The following is a 15013-nucleotide window of genomic DNA, read 5'->3' as shown; positions in this document are numbered from 1 at the left end:
CTCGGTCACCGGCCGCCCACACCCGGCCCGCGTGGATCCCGCCTGGCCCCGCCCCGCCCCCGACACCCCGCAGGGCCACCCCCGCCCCTCGGCCCGCCCCCCTTGGGGTCGTGGCGGCAGGGGGAGGGGCCGCCCGCCGGCCCCCGCGTGCGTGGCAGGCTCTCCCGGCTCTGCTCGCCCGGCCTCCCTTCCCGGGGGGCGGGGTCGGCGCCGCGGCGGCGGGAGCGGCGGCGGCGGCGGAGGCAGGCCCCCTCCTCCTTCCTCCCTCGCCCGGCCTCCTTCCTCGCCGCCCGCCCACCCGCTCTCTCCCGGCCGCTCCGACGCCAGCAGCGCCCGCGTGTGCCGCTCGCCCAGCCCCGCGGGGACCCGAGGAAGTTCCGCGGCCGCGCGCCCCGCTCGCTCGCCTCGCAGCCCGCGGCCTCGCCCGCCGCCGCGCCCGCCATGCCCTCGGCCAAACAAAGGGGCTCCAAGGGCGGCCACGGCGCCGCGAGCCCCTCGGAGAAGGGCGCCCACCCGTCGGGCGGCGCGGATGACGTGGCGAAGAAGCCGCCGCCCGCGCCGCAGCAGCAGCAGCCGCCGCCGCCGCCCGCGCCGCACCCGCAGCAGCACCCGCCGCAGCATCCGCAGAACCAGGCGCACGGCAAGGGCGGCCACCGCGGCGGCAAGTCCGCGGCCGCCGCCGCCGCCGCCGCCTCGTCCTCGGCGTCCTGCTCGCGCAGGCTCGGCCGGGCGCTCAACTTTCTCTTCTACCTCGCCCTGGTGGCGGCGGCCGCCTTCTCGGGCTGGTGTGTCCACCACGTCCTGGAGGAGGTCCAGCAGGTCCGGCGCAGCCACCAGGACTTCTCTCGGCAGCGGGAGGAGCTGGGTCAGGGCTTGCAGGGCGTGGAGCAGAAGGTGGGTACCCCCGACCCCTTCACCGCCCCCCCATCCACCCGGCGGCCGCTCCCGCACCCACAGCCGGGCCGCCTCGTGCTCCTTCGTGCCCTCCGAGCCGGACCCCTCGTCTGGCCCAGGCCCTCCACGGCCAGTTCCCCGGACGCCCCCAGGGGCCCCCTAGTTGTGAGGCGGTCCCCAGACCCTCTTTGTTAATGGCCGCGTAGGAATCGGCCCCGAGGGACGGATGGACCGCCGCGAGGATGGGCCAAGGGCCTGTCACAGGACATTAGCGGTGACCTGTAAGGAAGCCGGCAGGCTCCAGGGAGCCCATTCTTCTTGCATTAGGAACCGCTGAATGGACAGAGTTGTGTGAAAGGAGGTTGGAAGGGAAGCCAGCGCATCCCTGGAAGCCTCTGGCAAGGCCGCACGCACCTCGCCTGTCCCAGTGGGAGACATCTGAGCCAGTTTTTAATAGACCCGCGGCCTGAGGATTTGTGAAATTTAAATGAAATATTACATATCTCTAGGCCCCCGTGTCTTTTGGACCAGTGTACCCAGGCAGGCCTTTGAATCTGCACTCTGGCCTTAGAGGAAAGGCCCCCAATACTAGGTCATATTGGTGAATAAGACCACTAGGCACATTTATGTGGTGTTTAGAGGGTTTACTTATTATCTAATTCTCGTAGCAACCCTGGGAGGGAGGTGGGACTGGCAATTTTGACTCCATCTTCCAGACCAGAAAATCGAGAGTTAGAGAGATTAAGTGAATTGATAAAGACTCTAGCTGGCGAGTGGCGGACTGGATGAGAATGTCTAGGCCACTGGCCAGTTTGTGGTCCACAGGGTCCTATTTCAGGTGTGGACGAACCCAACTTTCAACACAGTTGCTTAGCTTCTACCTTTCTGCGTTTTTTTTTTTTTTTTTTTCCACACCAAGTGCAACTCCCTCAAATCTTATTCCTCCTCCTCCATCCTCCACTAATGTCATTGCTCAATGAAAGTTCATTGCCTGATTGAAACAAAAAATCCCGCCACGACTTAGGAGCCCGGAACTGCTGCCTCCTTTCCCAGCATGCTGCCGGTACTGCCAAGTTTCTCTGGAGTATGTAGGACTAGGAATTTCCTCTTAAGACTGGTGGAGCAATGAGTCAGCCTGCTCAGTGTGGCAGGCCTTGGGAGGTGACTTTTGAAAGAGAATTCAGTGGGCAGCGCTGCTTTGCCTGTCTTGAATGTTAAATCATCCTTAAAAAATAGACATACTGCTGGAGTGTAATCACGAGGTTCCCATTTTCCTCCCAATGATCTACCCACTTACTAATCAATCATAATATTTATTGAAGTCCGATAGTCATACGGCTCTGCGTAGGCCGTGTGGAGGGTATGAAGGTGGAAAAGACACAAATTGTATTTGTGAAGCTGCACGTAAGTAGGTTTCGTTGGGGGATACTGGGGAACTGTCTAGAAGAGAGGGTGTGGTGTTGGCCTAGGCTTGTATCCTGGTGGCCAGGGTAGAGTCAGTTGAGATCTAGTTGAGATGGATAACTGTGGCGAGAAGGAGTGAAGAACACACAGGCAGGGGACTATCTTGAGCATGTTTAAGGGAAGGCAAGTGGCTACCCTGCCTGTGATAGAGTAACGTTCAGGAAGTTGTGAGAGGGGCCATTGAGACTGAGGCCCAAACGGGGGCGGTCCTGAATCCAGTTTGAAGACATTTCCCTTTATTCTCTTTGCTTCCTCCCTGTCCCTCTTATTTCCTCCTTTCTGGCCCCCCACTCCTCCATCACAGCTATGCACAGCGTACGCTGTTCCTCTTTGGGGCTCAGTTTTCTCTACACAGAGGGGAGGGCCCCGTTTAGATTTTTGAGAATCCACCCAGCTGTAAACTATTGAAGTAATGAGCACTATTTCATTAGTGACCTTTTAATTTACTAGTGTACTCAAGTTATTATTCAGTGCTTCATAGTTATTGTGCCTTCATCTGTTTCACAGCAACCCCAAGAGCTCAGCGCAGTTGACCCTTGAACAACATGGGTCCACTTATATGTAGGTTTTATTTCGGTAAATACATACAGTACTGTAAATGTATTTTACCTTATGATTTTCTTAATAACAATTTCTTTTTTCTAGCTTACTTTACTGTGCGAATACAAGTCTGTACTATGTATAACATAGAAAACATGTAGTAATTGACCGTGTTGTCAGTAAGGCTTAGTAGTTAAATTTTTGGGGAGTCAGAAGTTCAGTGGATTTTTGACTGTGTGGGATCTGGTTCCCCTAACTTTGCACAGTTACACAACTAGTAGATGGCAGGGCTAGGATTTAAACCTCAGTTAACTCCTAGAACACTTCTGACCACTCATCCGTTCATTTTGTTATCTTTCCCATGCCTTGCCTGGTATGTAGTAGGTGTTCAATTGACGCTTCTTCATCGACTTGGAACTCACAACATGCCCAGAACAGTATTAGGATTTGCCGCAGTGTGTGGCCACTTCTGTCTGTAGTTCTGGATAGACAGTAAATAAGTTATTTTGTGTTGAGGAGTGATGGGTCCTCCGACAACCTAAGTTTGAACCCCTTTCTCACACGATGTGAGGCTTGATCCGGGGGTGGGGTTTGGTTCTTAGCAGAGACATATATTAACAGCATTATTATTCATAATTAGTATTCACTGTTATTCATAATTAGTATCATGCTTACAGTGTTATTCATAATTAATATTCACATATTAATGCCAGGCATTCTATTAAGTGCTTCACAGTCACCCTCGGAGGCAGGTACCATTTATTAGTACCATTTCACAGATGGGTCAGCCGATCGTGGAGCAGTTGTGTTACTTGTTCATGGTCACATACAGATCCGAAGTGGCAGAGCTGAAGGGCCCAGTTGCCCTGGCAGATCCAGGGTGGCCTAAAGTGATTGTAGGAGTAAGCTTAGGCCTAGTGGGGACAGTTTAATGAGGTTAGTTGCTACTTGTAGAAGAATGGGTTCTCCGGTCGTATTTCTTTGTTTTCCCATCTTCACTCTGGACCAGGAGTCAGGGCTTTGGGTTTAGGCAGCATCTCCTCCAGTCACTCAGTGCACTTTGAATATGCCTCTGCTTGAGAATTTCACATAGAGGTTAAGAGCTCAGGTTCTGAAATCACATATTCTGGGATTTTGATGCTCAGCTCCAACACTTCTCAGTCTACTCATCTGTAAAATGGAAGTCAATGGGAGCCACCAACTCATGAGATTATTACAAGGATGTAATGAGATGTCTCAAGTACTTTGCATAATTATTGGTATACAGTAAGTGCCCTGTTGAATGTTGTTACCACAACCCCTCCCCCACTCCCAAGGCTGTAAGCTCCTTGAAGGCAGGGACTCCTTCTAGTTATTCTATCCCTGGTGTCTTGCCTAACACCCACAATATAGTGGGCATCTCACATTTATTAGGAGAACAGAAGCATCCATTGTATATTAATTATAAAGAAGATGTTTGAACAACTCATAACAGCATCAATGTGGGGATGATTTTTGTGTTCTTTTCATACTGTTGGAGGTTGATTGGTTTGTCTTCATAATTTCTGATCTAGTCCCCTTCCTAGTCATTTGTTGAGTCAGCCTCAGTTAGGAGTGACAGGGATGAGTGGGGAAATGGACCAGCTTGCTCTTCATCAGGCTTTGCTCTGTTAATTCTTTTATTCTTTGATTCATTCAGAAAACACCGATGAATGCCTGCCATGTTGCAGGTACTCTGCTCACCTGGTCATACCCCTATTCTGAGCGCTATGCTTAGAATAGGTAAGCAGTGTGATTACATAACCTAGTTTCAGAGGTGAATTCTCTCCAGTGTTTTTTATGACTCAGGTTATATTTTGTTGGGCAGGGAAATTGTCTAATATTCTGGAGTACCTGAGAAACAGTCTAATTTGTCTTAAAATCAGACTGGTGGAAGCCAGAAGAGACTTTAGAAACCTGTTTGTTAATAGACAAGGAGCTTGGGACTTGGAAAGTGAGTGTGACTTATTTGTGCTCAGGGAGCTGGTTATTGACGGGGCTGGAACCAGAGCCCACATGTCTTGCAGTGTTTTTTCCTTTGGCACTGGGCCGAGGATGGTCTAGGAATCTCCAGACTTCTGAGCTACTTAAGAAGAAATATTAAACAATGATGAAGATGACAGTTAGAATTTATTGATCATTTACTATGTGTTAGGCACAGTTTCAGCACTTTACATATATTAACTCAATCCTCAAAAGACAATTCCGTGAGTCAGGTACTATTTTTGTTCCCATCCTGCAGCTAAGGAAACCAAGGCACAGTTAGGTTAAGTAACTTGCCCACAATCACACAGCTAGGAAATGTCCAAGCTAGGATATGGACGTAGGCAATCTGGTTTTAGAGCCCACATTATTTTATTTTTTAACTTTTTATCATGGAAATGTTGAAGTATAAACAAAAGAAGATGTCAATATAGGGAATCCCAGTTTCAATAATTATCCACTTTTTCTATTCTTGTTTCAGCCCATCACCACCCATCCTGTTTTTTGGGTCTGGAGTCAGATAAGTTTGACTCTGAAGCACTCTACTCCACTACCCTGTTGGGTGCCAACCTGGTTTCTTGTGTTCTCCAGATACTCTCGGTACTGGAAGATGGCCCAGGACTTCTGAATGGCCATAGCATAGGCAGAGAGGCTGGCTTGTCCTTAGTTGGAAGATTCAGCAGGCATAAGTGGGCGCAGGGCTTCCTAGTTCAGTTTTAGGCCCTCTGAAGGGCTTGTGTTGCCTGGCAGACCCAGTGGATAGTGAACTAGGAACTAATTTTAAAATTCATCCTGACTAACATATTAGTTCACCTAAAGTATTTTAGGATTAATCTAGGTAAGAGTTCTTTTCTTTCCTTGCTTCTTTTCACAAAACACAGTATATCAACCAAGTTAACAATAATTCTTGATTATCTTCTAATACCCAGTCCATAATCAGATTTTCCTGATTCTCTCAAAAATATGTCTCTTTTACAGTGCCTTATTTGAATCAGGATTCATTCAGGTCCACACATTACATCTGATTGATAAATCACCTTAATTTCCTCTAATTTGTAATAGTTCCTGTCTTTCCTTTTTTAAAATGCCATTTAATTGTTGAAGATCCTGGTTATTTGTCCTGTAGAATTTTCCACATTGTGGATTTGGCTGATCGCCTTCTCTTGCTGTTTCTCTCGTTTGTTTTCTGTGAATTGGTAATGAGAGAGACTTGATAGATTCAATCATTTCTTTCTTTTCTTTCTGCAAGAAAGCATTCTAAGAGACACCATGTGTCACATCAGGATAAAGCCCAGGTCATTAGTCGTTGTACTGTTAGTCTCTCAGTACATTAACCCAGCTCCCTGGGGTAGTTCCCAGGACAGACCTTGTTTTGGGTAGAATTTGTTTAGAATGAATGTGTAATGGCCAACAGGATCATAATGTATACGCAAAGCCAGAGAATTCTAAGGGCTCATATGGTCCACTGCTCTCATTTTGCAGGTGAGGACAGTGACTTGTTCAGGGCCACCTGAACGAGCCCTTGTTTCTTGCCTCTCGGTCCAGTGTCTCTCAGGTGCCTCAGCTTTTTACCTATGAAAACTTGTGAGACTCTCTCAATTGCAAAAGCTAGAAATTCAGCTCACAAAGGCTTAAAGAGAGAGGGAGGAAGGGCGGGAGAGAGAGACCTCATTGGCTCAAACCAGAAAGTCGAAAAGCAGATTCCTTCAGGTATAGCTGTATCCGGGGATCAGATTGTGTCTTCAGATTTTGATCGTGCTGTCTTTCATTTCTGCTTCCTTCTGTTCTGTCTTGATTCTTAGACTGGTGTTCATTCACTGGTCTGAGCAGCTTCGTGCTTCCCTTACCCTGTAGCTAGCAATCCCAGAAGAAAGAGAGGTTTCCTTTCCCAGTAGATGTCACAGAAGTTCTGGAATTGACTTTTTGGCCTGCCTTAGGTCACATGCCCATCTCTGGGCTAAGCACTCTGGCTGCAGGTTGAGGGGCAAGGTGGATGGAAGGTGCTGATTGGTCAGGCTTGGGTTACAAACCATCCCTGGAGCACTTGGAGGGGCCCTCAGGTTAGTCTCCCAGACCACATGGATTGTGGAAGGATGGTTCTCCCAAGGAAAATTGTGGTGCCATTCTAGAAGGGGAGGGATCTGGAGGCTGGGCAGACCAAAAAAAAAAGTTTTGTGTATGTGTATAGAACTCATCAGCTCTCCTCAGCAATAACATCTGGATTTTGGTTGCAGGTACAGTCTCTGCAAGCCACATTTGGGACTTTTGAGTCCATCTTGAGAAGCTCCCAACACAAACAAGAGCTCACAGAGAAAGTTGTGAAACAAGGAGAAACGGAGATCAACCGGATCAGTGAAGTTCTGCAAAAACTCCAGAATGAGATTCTCAAAGACCTGTCGGATGGCATCCATGTGGTGAAGGACGCCCGGGAGCGGGACTTCACGTCCCTGGAGAACACAGTGGAGGAAAGGCTGACGGAGCTCACCAAGTCCATCAACGACAACATCGCCATCTTCACTGAGGTCCAGAAGAGGAGTCAGAAGGAGATAAATGACGTGAAGGCGAAGGTCGCCTCTCTGGAAGGCTCCGAGGGGTACAAGCAGGATCTGAAAGCCTTGAAGGAAGCTGTGAAGGAGATGCAAACCTCTGTGAAGTCCAAAGAAAAGGACATAGAGGCCCTGAGAAGCACTCTGCAGACCATGGAGTCTGATGTCTACACGGAGGTCAAAGAGCTGGTGAGCCTCAAACAGGAGCAGCAGAAGTTCAAGGAGGCGGCCGAGGCGGAGCGCCTGACGCTGCAGGCGCTGGCGGAGAGGGCGCTGCGCGCCGAGGAGGCGGCGGCGCGCCTGCCCGAGGAGCTGCGCAGGCTGGAGGCGGAGCTGCGCCCGCTGAAGGCCCAGCCCCTCGGGCCGGGCGCCGACGCCCTCGGAAACGCCGACGCCCTGGACGAGCTGCAGAGGAAGAGCCAGGGCTTGGACTCCCGGCTGCAGGCTGTGGAAGGCGGCGTCGAGGCCGCGCGGGCGGCGTCCGCGCGGCACAGCGAGAGCCTGGAGGCCCTGCTGGCCAAGGGCGACGAGTGCGAGCGGCGCCTGGCCGCCGTGCAGGAGCGCCTGGACGGCCTGGGCGCCGCGGCGGAGGACCGCGGCGGCCTGGCCGGCACCGTGCGGAGCCTGGGGGAGGCGCAGCTCGCGCTCTCCGGCGACGTGGAGGAGCTGAAGAGGAGCGTGGGCGAGCTCCCCGGCGCCGTGGACGCGCTCCGGGAGGTTCAGGAGCAGGTGCACGCGCTGCTGCGCCGGGACCCAGCCCAGGCGGCCCGCCCGCCGCCTCAGGACGTCCTGGACAGACTCTCCTCTCTAGACCACCTCACATCCTCAGTCAGCCAGGTGGAGTCGGACTTGAAAATGCTCAGGACTGCCGTGGACAGCTTGGTGGCCTACTCAGTGAAAATAGAAACCAACGAGAACAACCTGGAATCAGCCAAGGGTTTGCTCGATGACCTGAGAAATGACCTGGATAGGTTGTTTGTGAAAGTTGAGAAAATTCACGAAAAAGTCTAAATGATTTGCGCGTGCAGGGTGCGGATTGAAAGTTCAATCTCTCATGACCAAAAAAATGTGTTGTTTTCTCCCTGGCGGTCGCGCCCCCCCCCCCCTCCACGTCCTCGTTCCTCGTCAAGAGCAGTGGACACCACTTGGAACACCGAGGTATTTTGTGTTCTCATGCCCGGTTAATTTATTTACCATTGTTACCACACACCACCGGTTTCTCAAGGTTTCTGCTTCTCCTTTCGGTCGGTTTCCTGAAGGCCCAGCCCCTGCGAATCAGAGGTGCCTTTCAGCAGGATGTCTGTAGTGTCAGAGAAGAACCGCACTGGCTTCAGCCGAGGATTAACAGAAGCAGATTAACCTCAAAAAAAAGCCCGGCTGGCTGGCAGATTTCAAGTCAAAAAACCCTGGGGGTGTAGGAGGCATTATTCTTTCTAATTGTCTTTGGGAAAAATTAATTTTATTATTTTTTATACTTCTGGCTGCAGTTTTCATGAGATGTCACTCGTTGTCTTCCACTTTTAAACTGGTTAAGACTCAAAAATATACCAGCTCTGAATAGGGACAGGGACAAGCCCCTTGTGTTTTTAGTTGAAAAGATGCAGCTGCCTGACAGTCGCCTCCCTGGTGTGGGTGTCTTTTTCTTTCCTGAGTCATCCCACTGATCTCAAAGATAACCAACTATGCAAAGAATCCAGAGGGTTCTGAACGCGAAGGCACAACACCCCACAGAGTCCCCCGTGGCCGACGTGTGTCACCTCTTGGTAGGATCCCTAAATAACACATAGGTTTAGAATCCCTGAAAGGGGTGTCCTCGGATTCTTTCAGGAAGTGGATTATGGGGGCTGTCCCCAAAGGCGGCTGTCTCCCTGGGGAATGGAGGCCGAGTCTTTCCGTTTAACCGTGACGTCCACGAAGAGGTCTGCTGTCAGAGCCGACCCCCATCTGTGAGGGACGTGTGCATTTTCTGTAGTTTGCTGTTTCCCTCTCCCTCTGAGCTGTACTGTTCTTTAATGGCTGTCTTACCCTTCAAAAAAGAAAACAACAACAACAAAAAAATGAAAAGATTAAAAAAGTTTGTTTAGTTTACTGTGAAATGAACTGTATGGCTTATTTACAGTATTTTTAATTCTTAATAAACACTTGAGCTTTGTTACGACTTTTCCAGAGTGTGTACTTCCTGAGAATTTAGTAATTATGATATGTTTTATTAACGTGAAGTATTCAGGATTAACAAGATAGGTAAATTTTCAATTTTCAGACTATTTTTTTTCAGTTCTAAAACCAAGATGGCCTCACTCCTGGTCCTAGGGGCATACTTTCGACTGACTGTTAGTAGGTTTGTTTATAGGTCATCGCTTAACCTCAACTCTTGTTAGTTGCAGCAGAGGGTCTCAACCATGAGTACCTATCAGAATCTTTGGGGGAGCTTTAAAGAAGTGCTTGGGCCCACCCACGTGGATTTGGATTGAGTGGATATAAGGAGGGCTGGCACCCTGGCTGCTGCTCATGTGCAGCCAGGTTTGAGAATCACTGTCTCAGACCGTCTTAGTGACTGTTCCATTGCAAACTTGGGCATGTTTCCTTTACTTCCCAGGTTACCCTCCACCTGTAAAGTGGCGTCCATTGAGCACCTTGCTAAGTACTTCATAGGCCTCTGTTTATTCTTCCTGACATTCCTGGGAGGTAGGCGTTCTCATTTTCCATTTTACAGAAAGGCAGCAGGCTGAGAAGCATCATATAAGATCATTAGCTAGGAAGTGGCAGGGCTGAGATTTGAGCCCAGTCCCTCTTTGTACCTGGGACAGCCTCCTTCCCCTTCCACCGGGACCATTGCAGGGCCACAGTGACCTCCGCCGCCCTTGCCATCCTCTGTTTCAGAGCCTGAGGCTGCAGGAGCTTTTTCTCTCCTACCCAAGGAGCAGAGAGAGGCCAGGACCTGAGTGCATATGTAGTTTCATGCTCTCCTTTCTGGCCGGAGGGCCCCTCATCTCTGAACTTGCTCCGTCAATCATTCTAGGTCCCTGAGGCATCATCTTCAAGGCTGCATAACTCTGAGCATGATGTTTTTCCAAAATCAGGATGAGAGCCCTTTAATAAGTGTTAGAAATCATTTGTATTTTTATTCTAAAGTCTAAGAGTTGATATATATGTTTTAATAGCTAGTTTTGCCCTCATTTGGGGAGGGGGTTGAGCAGCATAAACCCCCATGCATGAAGACAGTTAAATTCTCTTGGTTTCTTAGGTTGTCTGGTTGCGTCAGGCATATTCTTGCTCTTCTTCTTGCCATCATTTCTGCGATCTGTAATCTCAGACTGTGGAGCGGTTTAATAGATTCTCAATACTAGAATAGAAAACATCTACGAGGGTCAGAGACATAATCGAATATAAATTTTAAGTGGTGAAAATAAAAGGAATGCATTATAAACTCACGTTCCTGATGCTGGGGCAGTTGGAGCTGGATCTTACCCCAAATAGCAATCACAATTCAGTCTTGTTCATGTGTATAGTCATTCATTCAATGAACCTTTTTTGAGCCCATAGGTGTTTTGCTAAGCATCAGTGAATTCAAGATGTACGTGACAGGATACTTGTCCTACAGCCAGGTGAAATGGGGCACAGAGGAGAGAGTGGCCAGTTCTGCCAGGGTTGAGTGGGGGGGTGGTTAGAACAGGTTTGCAAAGGCCTGCAGGAAGTCCCTTGGAATGCTTCCACGAGTGATGGGAACCTTCAGGAAATGAGGTTGTCATGCCCTTTGAATGGGGAATGTGCACAAGTTATTGAAGGTGTTGATTCAATGGCAGATGATTTAGCACCATGGTCGGAGGCCGCAGTGAAATTTCCCAGGCGAAACTATCAGCACACTGGTGAGAAGACTGCTCTGCCACTTCCTGTGTTACTTATGATGGATTAGAATGGAATGACGTGAGGGTGGTGGTGCTGGTTCTGGTGCTGGTGGTGGCGGTGGTGGTGGTGTTGCTATGACGATGCCTCACAGGGTGGTTGTAAGGGTTGAATGAGATCATGGGTGGAGAGCGTTTAGTTTAGCACAGCATCTGGCATGTAGTATGAGCTCCAGGGCTTGCTTGTACGCAGCCAGAGGTTAAAAGATTGAAATACTTGATGTGCCGCTTGGTAAATAGCTGTAGCCTTGAGTCCCCCGAGTGCTTCCCTGGGGGCCTCTAGACCGCCTCACAGTCCAGTGACTAATAGGTTAACATCCCGGCACAACAAAGACCTCCAGCGCCCAGCTCCAGCCTCATGGCCAGCATCAGTTCTAATGGGTGGGCACCCATGCTTTGCCTGTAGTTAAATATTTTGAAATAACCCTATATCTTCCTTGAAGCGTGCCTCTGAGCTACTGATCTGTTTTTCCAGGAACATCTGGACCCACGCACACACCCCATCAGACATCTCACAGGGTTCCAAACCGAAGTCATCATTTTCCACAGACTACGTGGAACCCTTGCTCCCCTCATTGCTTGAGCCGGAAGCTCAGGAGTCACTCCCTGTCTCCCCGCCTCTCCCTTTTCCTGCCTCTGCACATTCATCCGGGCCGAAGCCCTGATGCAGCCGCCCCATCCCACTTCTAGCCTTCTCTCCACTTCATCACTAGATGGTGCTTGAGTTCCAGCAGCAGCCTCCCCTCTCTGTATCCCCTGCCTGTTAACTGTACCAAAACGTGGTTCATGATATTCAGAGAACAACACTCTGCCTGACATCTGAGAAATGACTAAGAACAAGGCAGGCATGGTTCCCGCCTTCATGATGCTCCTGGTCCAGGTGGGAGGAGACCAGCAGTAAATATCGAAAGAAACAGAGCTAAATGTACAAATTGCAGTATGTGTCTGGAGGGAGAAGACCAGCTCCTAACTGGCCTCCCTGTCTCTAGCCTCCCCGGCTCCCATTCAGGGAATTCCACACAGGTGATCAGCATGATCTTTCTCAAAAGAGATCTGCCTGTGTCCCTTTCCTGTTGAGCCCTTAAGTGTCTCCCCTTCAGCTTCAGGAGAAAATCCCAGGTCCATGGTGTGGTTGAGAAGCAACTTCCTGGCTGCTCTGTCTCCCTGCCAGCCGGCCTCATCTTCCGCGGATCCTGCTCATAGCCGCACTGACCAGCTGAACCATTCCACAGGTACCTCTTGCTTGGTCACCTCAGTGCCTTCGCACCCTCGTCTTCCTCCTACTCAGAGTTGCCTGCCTTCCCCTACCTGAACCATAGTTTCCATCCTCCAGGCTTTTTGGTGTGACAACGCTCCTCCCTCTATATTATGGCTGCTTGCTTGTCTGTCTTCCCACAGGATGGTGCACTCTGTGGGTGGCAGGGCTGTGTGTCTTTTATCGCTTTATCCATAGAGATCTCACTGTGCTTGGCCCACATTGGTAACAATAGAAACAATGTTTATTGAGCAGTTACTGTGTGCCAGCCACCATCGTTGCAAAGGTTTTGCAAGGATAAACTCATTCGCATGACTATAGGAGCGAAGGTACTATTATTATTATCTTTATTTTACAGATAGAGAAACTGAGGCAGAAAATTTAAATAACTGGTTCCAAGTACTCACTAGTCAGACTAGGAAGTGGTACAGCAAGATTTAGAGTCCGATTGTCTAAGTTAAAAACATGTGCTCTGAAGTTCTCTAGGACTGGTTTCTCTTCTTCACTTAAAAACACCTAGCACTTTTGGGATTTACTTTTTATTGAAATATATCTCGTGTGTTGTAAAGGCATACATGTCTGAAGTATAAGCTGAATGAATTTCTACACGCGTTATACCATGAACTAACCACCAGATTAAGATATATGCAACACTTTCAGCCTTCCAGAGGCTTCCTGCACCCTGCAGTCAACAGTCCCCCAAGGTCACCACTCTCCTGACTGCTGTCGCCACAGGCCACTTTTGCCCATTTTTGAATTTCAAATAAATGGAATCACACCATATAAGGCCTGGTAGTCCTTGAAGAGAAATAATGGCTTTATTGACATATAAGTCATATACTGTCCAATCCACCCTATTAAAATGCACACCCATTCCTAGTATAGTCACAGAAGGCTGAACACATTCCTAAACCTTGCCCCATCATATATAAAAATTAGGCAGCACCCGGATGTGCAAACAGAGCAGCTGTCTGCGTACATACAGACTTTCGAACTGGAGCGTGCCTTTTGGGGTCTCCATCTTGCTGAAAGGAGGGCGAGGAGTGGTGGAAATGTCCGTCCTCTTGCCTCTCGGGTTGGGTCCATGGCGGGTGGGTGGAGGTGAAAACCACTGAGGCAAAGGGTTGACTGCCCTACTCCCTGGCCCCTCAGGCTGTGTTCGGTCAGGGTGCTGATCCCACAGCAGCTGTTTATTATGAACCGGGCACTGAGGTGCATCTGCTCTGAGGGACGAAAGGCGAGGACTCCTCTCCTTGGAGACACAGGGGACACAGATACGTAAGTGGCACTGAAGTCAGGTGCAGTGTGAACCGTGCCATGGTAGAGGGGTACATCTGGGTGGGGCTGATGAGGTCCTGGACCTTTGCTGCTGTTGGCTGCCCAGCATCCAGTCCTTTATTTTCCTTTAGAGAATCACCCCTTCCCCACTCTTGATCTGGCTCTGATGAGACTGACTGGAATGAGCACAGGACCTCTGATTGGCCAGTGAGAAACACCATCTCTCCGTTTGACTTGTTCATGCTGAACACATGCCCTAACTTGGTCCATTGACTGCTGCCAGAACTTTCCCAAAAGGGGTGCTCTTAGTCCCCGGGGGCTGCCAAGTTGGTTTGATAGAAGCCCAGAGCCACGAGGGGCCACCACCTGTGGAGAGACCACTAAGAATAAAGCCAGCATAGAAGAGAGCAGAGCCAGGAGATGGCATGAGACAGGTTCCTGATGACATAGTATAATTATCTGGATCCAGCTGTGCCTGAAGCCCCAGAGGCCGCACAGAATTTTACACCACTGTACCGCCTTTCATATGTATATAAGGTGACATGAAGCCGTATAAAGAATAGGCATGGCAGCACTGCGTATGATAAAAAAAAATGTAAATACCTAAAAAATCTGACAACCTGATCAATAACTACATTGTCCCTTGTTCATACCATGGACCTCAAAGCAACAATGAAAATAAATCAATCAAAATCCTATGTATCGATGAAGAGTGAAAAGAAACGAGCTGCTAAAGAAAATGGTATGAAAACATGCACATAAAATTAAGAAACCATGCAAAATAATATCTATGATAGTAAAAGTATCGAGAAATTACTAGGTGACAGACTATCCAAATTCAGTTGTTTGATTTCTTAGGCTAAGTGGGGCTACCTGGGTGTTCATGATATTATTCTTTATCCTTTTTTTTTTTATCCTCTAGACATTTAATTATGAAAATTTAAACAAAAAAAATTGGAAGAATTGTCCAACAAGCTCATATCTCTACTGCTTAGATAGCACAATAAATATTTCTATATTTACTTATCACATATATATCCATTCCATATTCTTGATAACTTTTCGTATGTCAGAAATATTTTGCAATTAATTTTTATAAAGGGGGAAGTAACACATAGAGAAAAACTCACACT

General features: G+C 49.0%; 1 protein-coding gene across 1 annotated transcript; it reads left to right on the top strand.

Annotated features, from left to right (window-relative positions):
* The first annotated feature begins 283 nt into the window (after window positions 1-283).
* On the top strand, window positions 284-9603 carry CKAP4 (cytoskeleton associated protein 4). Its single transcript, XM_016134940.2, has 2 exons — window positions 284-894; window positions 7134-9603. Exons 1-2 carry the CDS (start codon window positions 442-444, stop codon window positions 8454-8456), a joined length of 1776 nt encoding a protein of 591 aa, XP_015990426.2. The 5' UTR covers window positions 284-441; the 3' UTR covers window positions 8457-9603.
* The last annotated feature ends 5410 nt before the right edge of the window (window positions 9604-15013 follow it).

This window comes from Rousettus aegyptiacus, unplaced genomic scaffold, assembly GCF_014176215.1.
Source record: "Rousettus aegyptiacus isolate mRouAeg1 unplaced genomic scaffold, mRouAeg1.p scaffold_m13_p_2, whole genome shotgun sequence".
NCBI classification, from domain to species: domain Eukaryota; kingdom Metazoa; phylum Chordata; class Mammalia; order Chiroptera; family Pteropodidae; genus Rousettus; species Rousettus aegyptiacus.
Note: the sequence above shows the minus strand (reverse complement) of the source record. Positions and strands in the feature narration are given on the sequence as shown.